This window comes from Asterias amurensis, chromosome 5 (genome assembly GCF_032118995.1).
Source record: "Asterias amurensis chromosome 5, ASM3211899v1".
In the NCBI taxonomy this organism is placed as follows: Eukaryota; Metazoa; Echinodermata; class Asteroidea; order Forcipulatida; family Asteriidae; genus Asterias; species Asterias amurensis.
Genome location: NC_092652.1, coordinates 24915020 through 24929063, shown reverse-complemented (window position 1 = coordinate 24929063; position 14044 = coordinate 24915020). Strand labels below are relative to the sequence as shown.

The 14044-nt window shown below is 37.7% G+C and overlaps 1 protein-coding gene across 5 annotated transcripts in view; it reads left to right on the top strand.

Annotated features, from left to right (window-relative positions):
* Positions 1-10158, top strand: part of LOC139937870 (atrial natriuretic peptide receptor 1-like) — a 386766-nt gene extending 376608 nt beyond the window's left edge. For all 5 annotated transcript variants that reach the window (XM_071933239.1, XM_071933238.1, XM_071933237.1 and 2 more), the window contains exons 19-21: positions 1517-1615; positions 3386-3477; positions 4034-10158. In XM_071933239.1, the coding sequence (XP_071789340.1) occupies positions 1517-1615; positions 3386-3477; positions 4034-4126 (284 nt within the window). In that variant the 3' untranslated portion in view covers positions 4127-10158. The remainder of the gene's footprint in view (positions 1-1516; positions 1616-3385; positions 3478-4033) is intronic.
* Positions 10159-14044: the final 3886 nt, after the last annotated feature.

Genomic DNA, 14044 nt, shown 5'->3' with positions numbered 1-14044 from the left:
TTTTCTGATGCTCTGCATTCCCAAATCTGTTCGGCATTCTTGGGACCACATTTTGACGGCGAGCGCGCACTGTAATGCTAGTTACGGGTTGTTTCATAGTATAAGTTGACGTGATATTATGCTTAGGGACCTCTCAAGTGAGAATGGGACTTCAATCAAGTCTATAATATGCACTTGTACTTTTGGCAACTCAACACGTGCCGATGTTGTTTAATTTACCATGGCGATCGTGATGCCAGCTTGTTTCCTTCAGCCAACCACTCGAAACACGATTGCTTTTCTTAGAGTGGGTAGTGGTTCGTGTTTGATTAATCCCTGGTAATAACACAAACAAAATGTTCAAGTTTAATAACTACTTTCTCCTAGGTGATGTTTTAAGGTGTTCTCTTTAAGGATGCGGTTTATTGACGAATGACTGTGGGGCAGTCAAGCAATCCAAAAGGGCAATATTAGAGTCAGGAACTCATAATATTTAGACCCTTAAAATGCACGAAATACTAAATTCAATTTGTTGGTTGATTACTATTAGATTTAAGGACAGTAACTAAGTTTTCTTAGAAGCGACTGCTTCTTGGGCAAGACATTTTGTATGGAGAAAATCGATTACATGCGCTGAAAAATATTGACATGCAAAATGTTATTGTGTTTATCATTTCTTCCTTTATTCTAATTGTTTGAGTGTCCTGTTTATGTTACGTTTGTCTGTACCCACAGGCATCTCAACACAAGCCTAGGCTTCTAGATGATGCCTCCATTAACTTTATTAATATATTATTCTCTGCCTTTTTAAATAGCATTGTTTATTTGTTACTCCTTTTATAAATTATTGTTTATACTGTTTTCATGAAGTATGGAAATAAATATAAGTTTAAATTTGTAAAAAATCTGATAGGCCTACATGAACATTTTTTTTTTTTTTTTTGCAGCCCTTAAAAAATAGTCCTCAAAAATTTTAGGCCTATCATTATCAATGAAAAAATATTGTATTTTGTCCTTAGTTTGTTACGATAGCCTCTAGTTATTTATAAATCGTGTTCCCATAATATAATATTATGTACAGTTCATTATTAGAGAGCAATGGCTCACCGGACAAAGAGACACAAACTACCGGCATTTCACCATAATGTCATTAATATTTTTTCCTTCATGACCTTTACGTCAAAACTCATTTTCCGCTAGGTTAGGCTTAGATGGGAATAAGATTGGCTGTTGATGATGTCCATAGGTTAGATGTTCAGTTCAAATTTTGACATCAAGAACATGCTAGTTGTCGGGCCTGGAATTACATATTGGCCACGAAGATGCCCCATGTTGCCCCTGTGTGGCCTTTGTTGCCCTTGAAAAGTTTCCCATAATTTTATAGACTTTAAGATTTTTCTAATGGAAGTGCCCTTTGCAAAATAAAAACGACCTTGCCCCTTCCAAGATGTAAATTCCAGGCCTGAGTTGCAATTAAATTTCTCGATGTCACTCAAAATGAGAATTGATTTTTGTTGCGCGATGTTTCTTTCTGCAGGTCCTGTGGTGGCTGGAGTGGTTGGTTTAAAGATGCCCAGATATTGTCTCTTCGGAGACACAGTAAACACAGCATCACGTATGGAATCAAATGGAGAAGGTTAGCATCAACCTCTTGCTCTTTTTCCAGTCCTTTCCCTCACCCCCCCCCCCCCCCTCCTTAATAGCAAACGTGTGCAGATTTAATAGACCTTATGCATTGACGTCATCCAGCCGCCATCTTTGAGGTCAAACGTTGACGAAACAATCGAAACGCACATAGATTGGCCAATGAACAACCTCCTTTTGACATCAATGCGGGGGCGCCGTACTGAAATGACGTCATGTGCATAAGGTCTATTTGCTGAATCGTTTTGACAATCACAGAGTGTATAAAATGCAAGGTTTTTGTGAGAATCGACGACCAGATAGTTGTTATAAAAGCTGACAAATAATCACCATAGAAAGTTCCAGTGGCCAATTCTAAACCACCTTTCCTCAGAAGGGAATTGCTTCTCAAAATTAAGCTTTAACGTTCATGGAATGTTGGAGCAAAGGTAGGCCCAACACACTGTGGAATATATATTTATCAGATAAAACAAACAAACTTTCAGAGACTGCTCATCATAGTGTGTTTATTGCAAACAATACTTTATTGCTGCAGATCACAAAGCTTTACTTTCCATTTAAACTGTGTCATCAATATTTTTGTGCACAGTTGCACTTAATCTGGTATCTCCATTCTGACGGTCAGGGTTGGAGATCTGACCATGGTGTTTCTCGCTATACCTTGTTTCACACAAGCATCTACAAATGCAATCTGTTTGCATTTCTACACACATGTATGTAATTTTCAACTCCGCCCCTGTATGCCCCGCACGTTATTTGTCTCACAGCTACAAAGGTGTTCATTTTATTACCGTATACACATTCATGTTTACGAGGCGTGTGCTAAAGGCTGACTGCGGTGGTGACAACCTCCCAAAAAATATGCAATTTAATTTCGTCCTGCCTTGCTCAATTTTAAAACATTACGACTTTCATTGCAAAGTTAATTATGGTTGCTCAATCCGATAACCGTACCTCGTGCGTAACGTAGCCACTCGTACGTGACTTTCACGATGGAATCGTGAAATTGGCAAACAATGTGAACGCAAACACCTAAGGGTGCTGCGTTCTACAGGGACGCCGGGTGTATAGGCTTCAAACTGCCGAATGTGGTGTGGAGCTCAAGCTCATTGACAGGCTTCCAGAAGACCTGAGACTAATTTCACTGGCAGGATATAGCGACGGATGCACCTCCAAATTGGCTAGTTTGATGGTCATTGTCAGCCAAGGCCGAAGAGACTTGGCCTGCGGGGTGATGTCGTTCGTGCCGTCACCTGCCCCGAGTTTCCGGCAGGTTGCGAGGCCTGAGAGGCTGTGATATGCCGCCCCGCCCCGGGATTTTGACAGTTGCTGCAATGGTCACGGTCTTTCTCTCTACTGATAGATGACAACAATGGGTTTCTACGATTTGAAATGAAGCCTCTTTGGTTTATAATTAGGCTTCCCCCGTAGGCAATCTTAGATCCTCCTAGACTATACCTGTTCCCAATCACAGCAACTGGTGTCAGTATTTTTTAAAGGGGACGTATACCTTTGGTTGCTGAACCATTCGATTGATTTAATCCTGTATAACTTTATAAAATACAACTTACTAAACATTTAACTTCAAAATGTGATAACGGTTATAGTTATCGCCCAAATAAAAATTTTATGGTCATTAATTTTCTGGAGTAAACATCACAGGTATATCTCCCCTTAACCAAGGTTTTTCTAATTCACCAGTAAACAGGAAAATATACTGTTATTTTATTGGTTTAATAATGTTGTCTTTTTGTTTCCACAGCTATGAAGATTCATATGAGCTCCTACATCAAGAAAATCCTCGATCTGTTTGGCACTTTCGTGATCGAACTCAGGGGTGAAGTTGAAATGAAGGTAAAATATTGTTACATCCAACCTCGTCCCCATCACACATTTACATATTTTCAAATTCATAGTCACTCTTTAGATATGATTTTGAAAATAGTAATGGTTTTTAAACACACTTTTGGGTGGCTTAGTGGACTGTTTTTTAACTGTCTCGTCTGGCCTCAGTGATAGATATTTTTAGCACTTGTTAACAAAGACATTTTAGAAAATGCATTTATTAAAAATAGATGCAATTTCAGATGTGGGACCTCCATTAAAATTGTCGGCTTCTTTTGTGTGTTATTCACGAATGAATTGGCGAGAGAAAATAGATTTGACCTTTTGGGATTATATCGATTTTCAAAATAGAATTGAATATTAAATGACACTTTATCCTGCATTGTCGAGAAGACGTTCAGAGCGCAATGACCTGAACGTTGAGCAAAACGAACCGGCTCTTTTGAGAGCCATCACTACTCACAAAAGAGATTTTACGTAGTCACTGTAAACCAAAGATCGGCGCTAACCGATCTTTGCTGTAAACCTTACTTACTTGGCTTTTTATCCACTGTTCTTTTTCCAGGGGAAGGGTAAACAGACGACGTATTGGCTGAAAGGAGAGCTGAAAGACAAGAACGGATTATGCGATTTTAAATATCAGGAAATTTCCGTGTAATCTTGGGGGAAAACAGTGTTAAGGGACTCCAGTGTATAAAAAAAATGTCTTAGAAGAAGAAAAATTCCAAATAAATACATGCCTTCCTTTGAGATTTGCATTTAACAAAAATTAATATTATGTGTACATGTAAATACATTACAAAAGACTAACTGTGACGCGACTGGACAAAAAGTTGACATGCCGACTGTGAGAGTGACCTTTTATTGAATATTCATGACGACAGGCGCGTGCACGGCGATAGACACGCCCACATTGCTTGTCTGACTGACAGACAGTGACTTTAATTAAAGAGACATTCACATAATGTTTACAGACAAACGTTCGACTAGACTACAACTTCTGGAACTGAACTCTTGATTTTTTACTGACCACAGACTGTCGTGAAACCACTGTTCGTCGTATGAGGACGTGGGACAGAGGACGGGGACAAGAGTGACAAGGGTGACAAACGCAAAGCTGACGAACCAATTGACTGTGACGACTGGCACATTTACCATTATTAGGGTCTCATAATTATACCAGAAGACCAAAACATCAAAAGTCTTAAAAACCCTTAATGACAACGTGCATCTTGTGTCATTGGGAAATCTGTAAGCCGGAGATTCTGCCTTCAATATTGGAAATTATCATTAGCTGAAGGAGGACGATTCAACAGAGGGCGCTATCAGAAGAAGTTTGCGCACAGTTCGCCGTACGATGGGGACAACAGAATATCCGGGGGGGCACAGATTCGGGACACCGGGAACCAACAAAGACAACTAACTGACGGACCTGACTCATGTATCATAAACAATTTTCTTTTTTTTAGAAAGTCGATGTTTATGATGTGATCATCTGTTGTAGGTGTCCTGTATATACAATGATTGTGAGTGTACTAACCCACTGTGTGGGGGTCCAAACTATTTCACTTCCAGCCTCAATTTGGTCATAATTATTTGAATGGACGAAGGGGCAAAATGGCTCAATTGGTCAGGTTCTATCTGAGCCAATTTGGACGAACGTTATAGTCAGACCATGCATGCACGGACGACAGACTACAATTTGTAACACTGAGTGGATATGAAGCATAGATACATATTGGTAGAATTGAGAGTGACTGTCACATAATTTTAGTCTAGATTTTAGTCTAGATACAAACTGTTGCCCAGGGGTTTCAAATCGATATTAATCATACACAAAAACATATTGTGAATGAGCGAAGCCCGCCCTGTGCTTCATAACCGATCATTCATTTCGACACAATCTCTTGGGAACGAGGTTGTTTTTGGCTGACTGACGGCATTACTGGAGACGTGACGTATCTTGTACAGTGACAGACAAGTCAAGTTTGACACAAATACTGACGTTTGACGTTAACTTTGTGAATTGTAGTGTAGTTTTGATGTTCATGTTTCCGGTGAATAAAATTTCAGCATCGTAAAGAGAAACAAATTTAAGAATTCAAAAGCTGACAAAATCTCCATCAGTACAATATAAATTATATAGGTAATTGAGATCACAGTCTTTTGTTTTCTATAGTCCCAATGTAGGGGATCTTTTTTGTTTTCCTAAATTTACAAAGGAAGGCTGAATAACAATTCCTGAAATGACAGAAGGATATTTGGAATTTGGAATTTTTTTCTCAAGGACTGTGTTGTGAATAATAGTCATACATATATTTAACGAGACTTTGGCAGTGGGATTTTTATTGCATGAAATTATATTAAATGTGATTATATAATCGGTCAAACCTTTCAACGTCATCGTTGGTGATGTATGTTGGAAAATGTAACAAGTGCTGTCACCTTTGACCTCCACCGTGAAAGTCGACTTTATTAAGACACAATATTAATAGCTGTAAATAAAAATGCTCTTTCTGACTCCATGGCTGTACTTTCAAAATTACATTTGGAAAAAAATAATAATAATAATAATGATTAATAAAAATTTCAACATTTCCTGAACATGCATCCTGATAATTTTACAGGCATGTTTAAATGGGGTAATTAAAATAACGTGTGTATAGTACATAGTTTATTATAGATATATGACTGACGATACTAGACTCGAAACGTCGAATCTGTTTTCGAGACATCGACGTACAATATCCTTCCATTATCCCAGAAAGAGAATAACTCTCTGTAAAACGAACAGGTTACAAGTTTGACTAAACTAAACGTTGGTGGCAGGAACATCTGATTTATTAATGTAGTATTTTCGATTAGCTTAAGGGGCCAATGCTTAATTTTCACCTGCTCTTAATATACTACACTGGTACATGTTGTACCGCAAGCTCCTCATCTTTTATGCCCTTGTCCAAAAATTGACTCTTGTCAAGTGGGCTGTTGTGACCATTACTAAATCTGTTCAGTCAAAAACGGGAAAATTGAAATTTGAAACCCACCCGCCATTGATGTACATGCAACTTAAAAACTTGTTAGTCTTCTTCACGAAATGATGTAGAGTTAATAATAGCAACTACCCACCCACCCATCCAGCTAAATGCGTTGTTTAAAGCGTCGCAAAGGCGTGGGTTTTGATGCTAAAAAAAAGATGCGTGCTCAAATCCAAACAAGAGTGACATCTTCTTTTTGTGTTTGTATATTTTTGAAAAACGAACTCTAGAGTTTGTCTTGCTTTCAAGTTGTAACGCTTTGCTTTGACAACCTTTTGAAAATCGGGGTGCCCCAAACATGTTTTGTTGCTGTTTCTGACATTTTGTGCGAAGACACAATGGCTTTTCACTCTTCTGCAAAGTGGTAAACAACCTGCGACGTCATCAGAACTGTGACGTCATCAGTACTAGGCCCTAAAGGTCTGTTAAATGAGGTATTTTGGGGCACAGCGACCTCGATGCTTTGTCCTACTGCAGCCGTTATGAAAACGCTTCATGTTAATAAGAAGGACTAGTTGACTGCAAGTGCTATAGTCTAGTTTAGCAATGAGATTGGGTTCTCTCACAGTATTCATACCTCATTAACTCAACGTGTTTTTAATTGCCATTTTAGACAATTAGAAATCATGATAATCAACTAGTTGGGAGAGTAATTTTGTGCAACATGATAGACTGTCAACGACGCTGTGTCCAGAATAGTCATGAATTATTTTTTATTTTTTAAACGAGAAAACATTATAATTTAAAAGGCTGCAAATAATGTTTTCTTTCTATAATTTAAAAAAATGTTTAATTTCTGTGTCAATTTAAATAAAGGTGAAATTGTAATATATGTGTATAATTAATTATAATGTAAATACTAAAGAAAATTGCGTTTGTGTGACTAAAACAGATTTAAGTGGTGATATGTGAAGTCAAGGTGTAAGACCTACACTGACCAGACTTTTATGTTTTTATCTGGTGTGGGGATGTTGCAATTTTTCGTAATGATTTCTTCGGATGGTTTCTTAATATCGTGTATTTTTTTTATGTTGCAAGCGTCAGAGACTGGGTTTGACATTATAATCATAACATTGATCATCAGAATATTGGGGCTAATAATATAATTAAAAATGGATTCATCTTTATATTCAGGAAAAATCTTTTCGAGTGAATGAAACGATCGAGGCGGCCGTTTATTTTCAAGGAAGTTCTTTCCGTTTTCTGCTCCTTTTCCCCATCACTCACAGACATCACTTCTGCAGACGTTTATTTTAAGACGTTTGTTTTACCTCCCCCCCCCCTCGAAAATTAAGTCACGTGACTGAAGAATTTCCTGCCCTTGTCACCAATAATTTTAACGGAACATCAACAAAAACAACAACGCCTGAGGCAAAATAACGTTTTGTTACTTTTGAAAATAAAAACTTCTTTTTATATATACGTTTGTACAAAAAAAACATGTAATGTATTATGAAAGTTATTGAGTCTCTTTTTAGTTCAAACCTTGTTCAAGAAAGCAAAACGAATAACTCGTGGTCATTTGACAAAATCTCAAATATCTGTGAAAGTTCTCGAGTGACCCGGGTTATAATAACTGGGAAGGTTAACGGCTTTAACTTTTTAGTACGATGTAAAAACACTTGGTAGTCTCCGTTCTCAAGCATTGTGAATTATGTTTGGGTGGGGGCTAGAAACCATCCATTTTTTGTCGCCATTTTCATAAAAGGTGAGAAGAATTTTTGGAGCATCAAAATGTTATCTTTTATCTATAGATACAGAATGTATTGACAGGGAAAAGTGTAGCCTATAGGTGTGGTCTAGAAGAGAGTAGAAACGGCTTGCTCGCAACTTGGTAAAACTAGAGTCGCTCATTGTGGTGCTAAAAACAAAACAAAACAAAAAAAGAGAGATGTGAATAAAAAATGTATGTGGTTTTCTTCGGTTTAGGCCAACACGACGTAACAAATAAACCGATGAATGGCTAGGTTGACGTGTCCAAAGTGGCTCAAACTGGTTTGAACTGGTTTGAACCGGCTTACCATGCCAGATACAGGCCAGAATAGGCCATGTTTTTTTATACGCAGTGTTAACTGTTCTCTGTAGAAGACCCTTTGTATAAAATAAACCTGTGTATAGTTTGCTAACAATTATAGACAAAGCCATGTAGATTGCACTGTCCGAACCCTTACTTTGTATACAGTTCTCATTATCCAGTGGTGTTTAGCTTCGCTCTGTCACTTTCGTAAGTGACAATTTCATGGATACTTTATCTGTTTTGTAAAAAAAAAAAAAAAAAAGTACTACAAAATAAAATAAAAGTTAGATTGGATCGTTTTCACTTCCGGGTTATCGTATTAAAAACAAATGTGTAGGTCTCTTTTAATATGCATTGGTCTTTAAATACTCTAGATTTAATAAACGGTTTAAATTAGGATTAAAACTTAGTAGGGTTGAACGTGTTAACTATCTTTACGTCTTCTATAGGTCATTATAGCGAGATCATTCTATAAATAAACTTTCCGTAGCTGATTGTTTTTTTTTTTTAAACAAAACTTTGGGTCCGTCTCATGTTACATTTTGTAAACCTTTGTATTCAGTGGACCAATAATGCTTTGAATAACCTCACAAATTCATTTTTCTGCGAAATGACAAAATCGTTCAAGGAGTATTTTGGATGTTACCCGACTATTGTAGATATGACGTTCTGTTTAATATCGATGCGAGAAGTCTCGCAAGATTCAAATCTTGAGACCCGTGAAAGTGCGTGAGTTTCTTTCCTTCAAAATGTAAAACTGTAAAGGGGAGACGCGCGGGGTCGAGCGAGACTTGCACAGTCTTTTGTTTCATCTACGACCACTTTTTGGAACGGTTGTAAAACATTCTTTAACATTTGACGATAAACAATATGTCCAATATGGGTTCATGTTTAATCCGTCAATATTAACGTACCTTTGATCATATTCGACCGTTTGCATCTTAAAGTGGAAGTTGAAATTGAATTTTAAAACTGGTAAAACAAACTAGCAATATCAACATGGTTAAGTTGTTTACTTGACGTGGACGTTGCTAACGGTATGATTTTTATTGTCAGTCTTTTGACATGACATTGTTGCAGTTGACATATTATGATATTGTTAATGTATGATCTTCACTGTGACTTTACTCTATGCTATGTAAACCAGCTCGGAGGGTTGTCATTAAAGGAGCACTCTCGTCCAGATCAAAGCAGGCCTGTGCCTGTTCATGGGATTGTTAACTCCCACCTAGATACGCACGTGCCCTCAATGATACAGAGGAAGTGTGCGTGGGTGTTGTAACTGGGATAAGAGTACATAATTCAACGCACAGCCAAATGCCTGATTTAATCCTGACGACACAGCCCCTTTAAGCAAACCGGACCGTGAAGGACATAAGTCAGACGTATTCTATATTCATCAAAATGGCAGTATTATAAATGATTTCGGTGTGTAAATTATTACTGTGGAACGAAAATCAATTTGTGTTTTTGTTTTTCGAAAAATAAAATTGTTTAATAACTTATAGTCTTGGGAATGATTTTTAAAACATTGGTAATATTTAGATGGTGATAATTGTGTATTCACGATTTATGTACTATGTTGATAAATGACAAAAAGTAAATACATTTTAAAAAACCAGTCCAGGTAAAAGGTAAACAGAACATGGTGTCGATGTCTTTTCTTTCTTCTTGAGTCTTTCTTCTCCTCTCTCACCAGCTAAACTTATCCTCTTTCATCGTATTTTTAAAACACCCTTCATGGCAGTTACAGGGTTCTCTCATTGTTGTTCTATTATTCCCTTTTCTTAAGAAATATTCTCTGTGGGGTGCCACCATAACAAAGAAAACCTTACAGGCAAGCATTGTTCCATTGTAAGTACCCCGTAAGTTGATGACGTGTGAGAAAGTGCACATACGCGCAATCTTCGGATCGGGTTGGTGGGGTCCTGTTGTTCTAGTATTCCCTTGTCCGAGTTGAACAAAGAAAAACTTGGTGGTGATTGTTCCATTGTGTGAAAGACCCACAAGGCCTCTTCCGTAAGTCCACAACTAGCTCTCTGTCGCAGTCACTCTGTGGACATTCATTTATACACTCAATGGTTTATTCACTCTCTAAAAGAAACTCTTTGGGGACGCGGGTAAGTCCACATAACCTCTTTTATTCTCAGTCCACACGTCGCATGACACATGAATCTTTAGCAACAATCTCAAGCGTTGCCGTTTTGAACTACTCTAGGCCTAAGTGCGGCAAACTATTTTACTAAAATTGACGTTTGTCACCGATTATTTTGAATGGCTGCATCAAATTTTACTTCGACTCTGCAAAATGGCGATGTGTAGCGCAGACATATCTTTTAACGTCAGTTAATGTTGCTAATTGTCGGCGCCTTCCTTTACCTCAATACTCCATCATATTCATCGGGTGCTCTCCCGGTACTCAGGCTTTCATTAGGGTTTCAAAATGAGCATTAAGTGTCCATTATTGGCTCAGAACAATTAGGGTTGCTTAGAATGACTCGTCTGGGACCATTTATCTCCTAATAAAATTTTTATAAATTTCCCTGTGGATGCTGTATATTAGATTGGTGGTTATTGATACCGGTAATTATTATTGTCACACCCTTGGGGCCCACTATAGGGACCATATAATACACATCAAGAACTGCCTTTTATTTAATTATGAACTCCAAAGAAACTCAAATCAAAGGATCATGACTGTGTGGAATTTTCCTGGGAATAAGAATACCAAGACAGAATAGTGTGCTGCAAACAGAGCCATGTTGCCCCATTTTCACTGGTCCGTTATGTCCATATAAATAAGGAGATGTCAACGCACTCCACCAAAGTGAATTCCTAATGGCACCAAGCGCAAACTTTTAATTGGCGAATCTTATCTGCTTAGCTGGGAGAAGCGGAGTTTACTTAAAGGCAGTGGACACTATTGGTAATTACTACAAATAATTATCATCATAAAACCTTTCTTGAATACAAGTAATGGGGAGAGGTTGATAGTATAAAGCATTGTGAGAAACAGCTCCCTCTGAAGTGACGTAGTTTTCGAGAAAGAAGTAATTTTCCACGAATTTGATTTCGAGACCTCAAGTTTAGAATTTGAGGCAAATCAAGCATAGAACGCACACGACTTGGTGTGACGAGGGTGTTTTTTCTTTCATTATTATCTCGCAACTTCGACGACCGACTGAGCTCAAATTTTCACAGGTTTGTTATTTTATGCATATGTTGAGATACACCAACTGTGAAGACTAATCTTTGACAATTACCAATAGTGTCCACTGTCTTTAAGTGAGACTTGAAACTTTGCATGGTGTTAGTACAAATATGTGAGGCTTGCGGGAGTACCATGTGTAAATCTCTTTCAGGCAGTAGGCCTAGTGTTGGTTCTGAGAGGCGGTTGGATAACTCAACGATTCGATCAGTATGATCCGATCGTCTTCAGTGGCAACCCAACGTTTCGATAAGTGTGCTCTTGATGTCTTCAGGTGGAAGACTGGAGACGATCAGAGCAAATTAATCGAAACATTGAGTTGTCATCCACATGTTCTTCTCAGAACCAGCACTACTTTAACAAAAAGATCTACACATGGTGCTACCGCAAACCTCACCCATAAGGCAATAACCTGTTTCAGGCTTCACCTGAGCAGAGTACCTGTTGCAAGCAATACATCACACACTATTTTGTGGATGTAAAACTGTTTTTGCTTAGCAAAATTGGTCTTTGCCTATTACACAAATACTACCTTTAAACAGAATGAATGAAGGCCCTGTCCATAGAGGATAACCACTGAAGCTGAATAAATTTTGGTATGAATACAGGAGATAACCCACGAAATCTGTGACATTACAAGTTCCTCTTTTTATTTAGCATCCATTGTGGAGATGCTGTGCGTTTCCCCTTAATCCCTGTACATGTCGTCCTACCATATATACTTTGGGCACAAAATTCCTTAGAGAGCACACCAGTCTTGTTCCCCTAAAATGGAGACATTTCGTTTTCACTTTTGTGTTTAATCATCGGTTTCCATAAGATTTTTAATGTTTAAACCTTTTACAAAAGAGCCACAGAGCCAGAACTTTCTTCAGGCAAACAGCCCAAAATAATTGAATCAATTATTAAATAGTATATTTTGAAGGAGATATCACTGTCTAAAATATATCAACTTTGGACAAAGGATCCGCATGATGTCTCAGAAGATCAGATTAATCAGCGAAGAAAGGATTGTGATTGGTTTTAAATATATACTTTTTCATCGAGGATGACTTTTTGGTCAGAAACCTTTGGTACTAAAAGCAATTAAGAAGTTACAGACGTCAACACTTTTTACCCGGAATAGTCACCCAAACTATTATCAACAGGTTCATTAATGCTCGTGAGACGCTATGTCACACTAAAGAGTGAGACTTTTGAAGGATGCTTTACTGTATATATAGTTCAATTGAAAACTGACCGGGTTAATTTTCATGTCATTAAGGGCAGGTTAAAAGAGATATTGAACCCGGTGCAGCAGCAAAGGTGCATGGGCTATATAACAGTATTGGTTTCTGAATGGTTAACGGTGCATTTTTACCCTACAGTACCCTACACAAAACAACCTAATGAAAGATTCATCAAACTCAGTGGCTACGTTTTCGTCCCCTGTTCACATTTGGATTAGTTCGATTGCGTCAATAGTATTTCAGATGGAATTTCTTTGGAGATTGGTGTTGCTATGATCTTTATAATTAGTGACCTTTCAAAGGGAAACAATTATTCTCTGGAGGATTGGTACTGGTACGAACTTTATAGTCAGTGAGCTACAACATTCGAGATTGGTCCCGATTTCAAGTTGGTCATCAGTGAATTTTCAGATTAATTCAGACTGGAATAAATTTGATAATCGGTCAGCATTCTGACTCAGTATTTGGTACTGCGTTGTTTGAGCTTTTGTTATCAATGAGTTTTCATAATAATGATTGGTTGTTGTATGAACTTCATAATCAGTGAGTTATCGGATTCAGGATTAGGTACTGGCATGAGCTTTATTCAGTGAGTTTTCAGACTCAGGATTGGTACTGGTATGAACTTATCAGTGTGAGGTTTCATGTTCAGGATTGGTACTGGTATGAACTTTATTATCAGCGAGCTTTCATATTCTGGATTCTTGGTACTGGAACTTTACAGTCGGTGAGTTGTCAGTTTCAGGATTGGTACTGGTATGAACTTTATGTTCAGTGAGTTTTCAGACTCAAGATTGGTACTGATGAACTTACCAGTGTGAGCTTTCATTTTCAGGATTGGTTCAAGTATGAATTTTATCATAAGTCAGCTTTGAGATTCAGAATTGGTACTCGTATGAACTTTATTATCAGCGAGCTTTCATATTCTGGATTGGTACTGGAACTTTACAATCGGTGAGCTGTCAGTTTTAGGAATGGTACTGGTATGAACTTTATATTCAGTGAGTTTTCAGATTCAAGATTGGTATGCCTATATTATATATTGGAAAGTTATAATAAAATAATTTCGTATTACAACCCTTTAATA